This window comes from Caenorhabditis briggsae (assembly GCF_000004555.2).
Source record: "Caenorhabditis briggsae complete genome, chrIII, whole genome shotgun sequence".
NCBI lineage: Eukaryota > Metazoa > Nematoda > Chromadorea > Rhabditida > Rhabditidae > Caenorhabditis > Caenorhabditis briggsae.
Genome location: NC_013490.2, coordinates 2579382 through 2586621, shown reverse-complemented (window position 1 = coordinate 2586621; position 7240 = coordinate 2579382). Strand labels below are relative to the sequence as shown.

At 36.0% G+C, this 7240-nt stretch overlaps 3 protein-coding genes across 3 annotated transcripts in view; 2 read left to right on the top strand and 1 right to left on the bottom strand.

Annotated features, from left to right (window-relative positions):
- Positions 1–410: 410 nt before the first annotated feature.
- CBG20120 lies at positions 411–2901 on the bottom strand (the record flags this gene model as incomplete). The annotated part of the gene is made up of 4 exons (XM_002640988.1): positions 411–656; positions 1099–1857; positions 2237–2494; positions 2827–2901. The coding sequence occupies 4 exons, from the start codon at positions 2899–2901 to the stop codon at positions 411–413; spliced, it is 1338 nt and encodes a 445-aa protein (XP_002641034.1).
- Positions 2902–3796: 895 nt separating this feature from the next.
- On the top strand, positions 3797–4296 carry CBG20119 (the record flags this gene model as incomplete). Its single annotated transcript, XM_002640987.1, has 2 exons — positions 3797–3936; positions 4173–4296. The coding sequence occupies 2 exons, from the start codon at positions 3797–3799 to the stop codon at positions 4294–4296; spliced, it is 264 nt and encodes an 87-aa protein (XP_002641033.1).
- Positions 4297–5646: 1350 nt separating this feature from the next.
- CBG20118 overlaps positions 5647–7240 on the top strand; it is a gene marked incomplete at both ends in the record, with an annotated part of 25645 nt that continues 24051 nt past the window's right edge. The window contains 2 exons of the mRNA XM_045243483.1: positions 5647–5772; positions 6076–6264. Of these exons, the coding sequence (XP_045096959.1) occupies positions 5647–5772; positions 6076–6264 (315 nt within the window). The remainder of the gene's footprint in view (positions 5773–6075; positions 6265–7240) is intronic.

Sequence of the window (7240 nt, the reverse complement as noted above, 5' to 3'; positions counted from 1 at the left end):
AAACAATTGAGCAAAAATGGCAGGGAAAAAACTAGAGACAGACTATATAAAGTGAAAAAAGTACCCGAAAAAATGAAAAGGATCAAACTGGGATCAAAATGGACCGATTTGATGGATTTTTACATGAGAAAGAAATTACATGGAAAACTGGAGGAAAGGGAATTTTAAGCTCTAAAAATTGATTTTTCAGTGCCAAAAAAGCTGGAAAAGGTCTTAAAATTAGAATTTCAGCTCTGAAAATCGAGATCTTGGGGTCCAAAAGTATAAGGATATCAATTTTCAGCTGAAAAATTGACATTTTTGGGCACAAAATTACGGGAAAATAAACTTTTTCAGGTCCAAAATCGCTAAAAATCACATTTCTAGACTTAAAATCGATTATTTTGGACCAAAAAAAGGTCATTTTAAGCCTAAAAAATAGCGTCAATATCGGGAAGATTCTCCAGCTGTTCCCCTTTCGACGTCTTCTGATCCTCTCCGCCTCCATGAACTCTATTGATGTGTTTCCTCAGCTCCGACGGCACGATGAACGTCTTCTGACAGTGGGGACATTCGGTTCCTTGTTTTCCAGAATGAGCGCGAGTGCGGTGGGTGGTCAGTGCGGCACGGGTCGTCAGTCGTTTTCCACAGTCGACGCACGCGTATTGATGGGTTGGCTAGAAATTTTGGAGGGTTTAGTGTCATTTTCAGCATTAAAAAGGGGCTGAAATTCGCTAGAAACTTGTAAAATGACCATTTTTCAGCCAAAATCGACATATTTTTAGAAGAAATGATCAGAAATTGAAGAATTTAGGTGCATTGAAAATGTCCTATAATTCTCTAAATTCCAACTTTTCTCAAATTTTCAAGGCTTTTTGACCTCTAAATAATACCTATAAATTTGCGATTTTCCCGCCAAATTTTCAAAAATCGAAGAATTTGAAGTCGTTATTTGAACTACAACGGGCTTTATTTGACTAGAAAAATAGAGCTATTTACTGCTACTGGAATCCAAAAATTAGAAATTTCAGGTCATTTTCATACCCGAAAATACCGGAAATGACTCAAAATTCCACGATTTTCACCCAAAATTTCTCATTTTCAGTTTATTTCACTCACCGATTCAATAGTATTCGTGACATATCTAACAGCGGTGACACTTGGATCGTCCTTAACCTCCGGATGCTTCCTTCCAACATGTCTCAACATCGATTGTCGACTAGCGAAAGCCTCCCCACAAACTGAACACGATTTGTCTCTAAATGACACCACCGGACTGCTCAACGGACTTCTAAACGTGCTTGGACCGGGTTGATAGCTGCTGAACGACGCACAACTGATTGTAGACATTGCAGGGCTCGTTGGCGTGCTCTGCGCCTTTAAATTCCTCCGCTTTTCCGCAATTTTCTCCTTGTTGAGGCAGTAGTAAGTGTGTCGCTTGAAAATCTTCTCCGAGTAGTGGATTCCGCATTTTGGGCACTTCTTTCTACCGTAGTCCTCGTCATCCTCCATTTTCTCTACTAGATCTTTTTCTCCATGGATTTTAAGCTCATGAACGTGTAGAGTGGCCTGCGATTGAAAAACCAACGAGCACTTTGAGCACGGAATCTCCTTGTTGTGCAAAAGTTGATGAGTCGCCAGATTCTTCTTATGCTTGTATCCTTTTCCACACAGAGTACACTTGAATCTCTGGCCAGATAGATCGTGGAACGTCTCCGTGTGCTTCTGAAGTTGTTGGGGGTCGGGGAAGGCTTTGGAGCACATGACGCAGATGTATACGGATTCTGATACTCGTTTCTTCTGGAGCGCTTCTAGACGCTCTTGCTTGTCCTCCTCAGCCCATTCGGCTTGTTTTACCTTCATGATAAGGGCGATTTCCTGGAAAATAGGTCATTTTTAAGTGTAAAAATAGCTTATTTGTAGCTTATTTAGCTTATTTTTAGCTTATTTTTTTAGTGCTGAAAAACTATTTTTTCGCTTAGAAATCACAATTAAAGCCCCTAAAAGGCTGAATTTTCAACACTAAAACCCGATTTTTCGCTAAAATTTGATTCAATTTAAGGTATTTAGTGATTTTTGGTCCACAAAATGTCGATTTTAAGTCTGAAAATGTGCTATTTAGTGATGTGATTTAGGACCCAGAAAATCTGCATTTTCGGAGCTAGAATCTCATTTTTGAAGGCCTCTTCCACCTTTTTTGGATCCGAAAAATCGATTTTTCCGAGCGAAAAACCCCGATGTTTTGCTCAAAAATTACCTTCGCCTCCTTCTCCAATTGCTCATCTCCAGCATCCTGAAGACGTTGCTCGATTCTCTCTTTCAGACCATCATAAACGTCTTCTCTCTCGTATGGATACTTGATAGCGACGTCTTCTTCCTCTACCTCCACGTCATCCTCATCATAGGTATCCGGAACGTCTTCTATCTCCAAAAATTCCCTCTCCTTAGTCTCTTCGGCTCCGAAATCCAGCTCATTGAGCAGCTGATTGAATGCATGGATATTTTGTTGAGTTTTCTGAAAATGCTAAAATTAGAAAAATTGGGTCGCCGGTACCCCGGAAGACCTCAGCACGAGTCGTCTGAGTAGGTTTAATTATTGCCCAAGTTTGAGTTTTTTAGGTTTAATTACTCTTTTGGTTGGTTTAATTACATTTTATTTGTTTGAGGGTAAACATTTTGACTGACTTTTTGAATTTTTTTTTCCGCGATTTTTCTTTATTTTTATAGAATTTCTGGGTTATTGACATCACTGTCTTCAAAAAAAAGTACAAAAAACCCGAAGAAAATCGACGAAAAACAGCGAAAATCAAGAATTTTGGACGTTGAAAGCTGGGAAAAATTTTTAACCGTTGAAAAATTAGAATCCGAGTTGGCGGTGGACGATGAGCAGCTTGCGACGGGCGTCAGATCGATGAATGACATGATTTTTGGGCGAAAATTGCAGAAAAATCGGAAATTTCGCTCAAAAAACGGGTGAATGGGATTGCGAAAAAACCGATAAACATGTGACTTTGCGCGCGGAGCGGCCGCGTCGCGGTTTGCGCGGAGGATAAGGTGCATTTGGTGTATTGCGGATGACGCGCAATCTTGTTAGCGGGAGTTTAAATAGGGTTTTTGGGAAGGGAAATATGAGGACGGGCTGGGAAAATAGAATAAAAAGCTAGAAAAAAAGAAAAGTACTTAAAAATTGCAGCTAGACCTTGAAGCAATCGGGTGAAAAGTGGTTTTCCTGAAAATTTTCTTTTAAAAGTCGGAGAAAAATTGAGTTTTTCTGATTTTTCTTTTAGTTTTTAGCTAGATTTTGAACAAACTAAGAGGTTCAAACCTTGAATTTTTAGCTTTGAGACATTTTTTGAAGCTCGAAATATGCTTGAAAGAGTCATTTTATTATTGTTTAGCTGGAAATCTATAGAAAATGTGAAAAAATTGAGTTTTAAATATTCATTTTTTCAATCTGAAATTCCAGCTTTTTTCTTTTTTTTTCCTCATTTTTTTCTCAATTTTTATGTTTCTTTTTTCAAATTATTCTCTTTCCCCTCAATTTCCCTTTCTGCAAACACCGCGACGCACTTTCACACATTTTTGCATACCGTAATCCCGACGGGCGCCGCTAATCCATTGTTCACGAGTTCCAGCTCATTTTTGCTCAAAATTCTTCAATTTTTCCCCAATTTTTTCCAAAAAAATCAATTTTCAAACAATTTTCATCAATTTCTGTCGTTTTTTTTTCAATTTTTCTACCAAAAAAACCCCATTTTTCTTCAATCTTTTTAAAAAAATTTTCCGATTTTTTCTGGAAAAAAACCCATTTTCAGCCATGTCCGCCACTCGTAACATGCTCCAGACGTACGGAAAACGGGGAATTTATGTTTCCCTAGCCGCCGCGATCGCCTCGACTGTCGCCTTCAACGCCTTCTACGTCTGGCCACGTCATCACAAGTATGAGGAGTTCTTCGCGTAAGTTTATGGAGTTTTCTAGATCAAAAAATCGAATTTTTCAGTGAAACAACCATTAAAAAACTGTAAAAAATGGTGAAAATTGACTGAAAATTCGATTTTTTCGAAAAAAAATTAGCCAGAAAAAAAATTTTTTTCGATTTTTTTTGGCTTAAAATTAGCCCGAAAAAACAAAAAAAATGGCTCAAAATTGAGCTAAAATTTTGAATTTTCGCCCAAAATCTCAATTTTTCCAGAAACTACGACCCATACACCCGTATGAAGGAGATTTGTGCCGCCAACAAGGGATACATGCACACCTGCCCAAAGGAATTGGCCAAGCTCTACGAGGAGAAGGGAAAATCGATTGCCGAGCACTAAATCACTTTTTTATAGCTATTCTAGTAAAGATTTGTGTCTTTTTTTTTCTGTGTTTTTCGCCTTAAAAATGCTATTTTGCCCCCAAAAATCGGTATTTTCCGTTTATTATGATTTTTTAGCCAATTTTTTTGATTTTTTACATTTTTAAAACTAATTTTCCCCGGGAAATTCAATTTTTCAAGTGCCAAATCCCGATTTTCAGCGATTTCCAGCCAAATTCACGGGCTGCGCGTCATTTGCAATGTATGCGCAGACGACACGCGATATAACCTGGAAGAAAGAAGAAGAAGAAAAAATTTTTTAGATCAAAATTTACAAATTTTTGAGCTTGAAATCTCGCTTTTTCTCTGAAATTTTCGCTTTTATTCCTTGATTTTTAGCCAATTTTTCTCGATTTTTCACTAACTTTTTCTGTAAAGAATGGATTTTTACCAAATTTTCTTGCTATTTTCTGGAAATTCGACTGATTTTTTCTCAAATTTTCAAAGTTTTTTCAATTAAAAATCTAATTTTTCTCTGAAATTTTCCCATTTTCCTTGATTTTTAGCCAATTTTTTTGTAAAAAATTGCATTTTCAACCCATTTTTCTCCAATTTTAGTAATTTTTTGCATAAATTCCAGAAAAAATGGATTTTTTGCTGAAAATCCTACTTTTCTCTGAAATTTTCTTTTTTTTTCTTGATTTTCAGGCAATTTAATCGAATTTTAACAAATTTTCTCCAATTTTAATCTTTTTCTCATGAGAATTTCCAGAAAAAAAATGTATTTTTAGCCGAAAATCCTTTTTTTTTTGCTGAAATTTTATCAATTTTTCTGAATTTTAGCCCATTCTTGCAATTAAAAAATTCCAGAAAAAATAAATTTTAAGCTGAAAATCCTCAATTTTCTCTGAAATTTTCCCTTTTTTCGACGATTTCTAGCCAATTTTTTGTAATAAAAAATTGGATTTTTACCAGATTTTCTTGCTATTTTCTCGAATTTCGACTGATTTTCAACCCATTTTTCTCTAATTTTAGGCCTTTTTTGCATGAAAAATTCCAGAAAAAAAAATGGATTTTTAAGCTTAAAAATCTTATTTTTCTCTGAAAAATTTTTCTTTTTTTTTTCTTGGTTTTTAGTCAATTTTTTTGTAAAAAATTGGATTTTCAACCCATTTTTCTCTAATTTTAGGCCTTTTTTGCATGAAAAATTCCAGAAAAAAAAGGATTTTTAGCTGTAAATCCTTGTTTTTCGCTGAAATTTTCCCTTTTTTCGACGATTTCTAGCCAATTTTTCTTGATTTTTACCCGATTTTTCCCCGATTTTCTCCAATTTTGACCCATTTTTTGCATTAAAAAATTCCAGAAAGCCATGAGCGGATGGCTTCGAAATATCCAAGGACAGCTGTCAGATTTGGCGAACGAGGTGTTGAACGAAGCGAGCGAAGTGCTGACAGAAGCCAGAGAAGAAGTGCCCGATCCGGATGGCGAGATTATTGTGAGAAATTGTGATTTTTGGCGAAAAAATAACTTGAAAATCCGACGAAAATTGGCCAAAATCGACTAGAAAACCCCCAAAAATTGCAAAAAAAAACCATGAAAAAGCAGTCAAAATGCTGAAAAATCACTAAATTCAAAGGATTTAAAAAATAAAAATGCGATTTTTTAGGTTTTCAATGTAATTTTAGTAGAAAAATCCTATTTTTTCGGCTTAAAATGGCTCAAAAATGAACCAAAATGCAGATTTTTCATCCAAAAATCGCTTGAAAATCCCATTTTCCCCAAATTTCCACATTTGCAGGTAGCCAAAAAGAAATGTGCAGAAGCGGAGAAGCAATTGGCCATCGAAATGGCAAAAGTCGAATCGCTGAGCAGCGAGAAAGAGCATTTGGAGCAGCAGTTGTACGATGCACACGTGGAAATGGATGCAATCGGGTCGAAGTTGAATGGAATGGTCAAACAGAGAGATGAGGAGATTAAGAAGCTTAAAGTGAGCGATTTGGAGTGGAAAAATGATTGAAAAAGTGCAAAAAAATCGGGAAAAAATTATTGAAAATGAGCCAAAATTCATGAAAATTGACTGAAAATAGTCCAAAATAGCTGAAAAATGAACCCAAAATGATGGAAAAATGGCTTAAAAAAGCTGAAATTGACGGAAAAAATGGTTGAAAATGAGCCAAAATTGGCTGAAATTGGTCCAAATTTCATGAAGAATCTCAAAATTTGCTGAAAATTGCTGGAAAATGTTGAGAATTGGCTGAAAATTAACTGAAAATTATCCAAAATAAAAAATCTGAAAATGCTAGAAAACGCCGTTTTTGAAGGGGTTTTTCAGCGAATTTTCTGGTCATTTTTTTCAATTCGAATCTCCAATTTTTGTGATTTTGGCTGAAAAAAAAATTCGCTGAAAATCTCGAAAAACCAGCCAGAGACATTCGAATTTCTAGCCAAAAAAACTGCAGAAAAATCCGATTTTGAGGGTTACTGTAGGCCCGAAATTTCGTGTTCTACCCAAAATGCATCGAATTTGACGACAATTTGCACAGAAATCCGAATTTTCTATGCAACTTGTCGTCAAATTCGATGCATTCAATGTAAAACGGTGTTTGCACACAATCGGAGCTACAGTAACCCCAGAAATTGTTATTTTCTGCTGAAAATGACAAAATCTATGTCAAAAAATTTGAAAAAACAGCGAAAACCCAATTTTAGGATTACTGTAATCCTGATTGTGTGCAAACACAGTTTTACATTGAATGCATCGAATTTGACGACAAGTTGCATAGAAAATTCGGATTTCTGTGCAAATTGTCGTCAAATTCGATGCATTTTGGGTAGAACACGAAATTTCGGGCCTACAGTAACCCTCAAAATCGGATTTTTCTGCAGTTTTTTTGGCTAGAAATTCGAATGTCTCAGGCTGGTTTTTCGAGAATTCCACCACATTGGAGCTTCAGCTGCTCGAG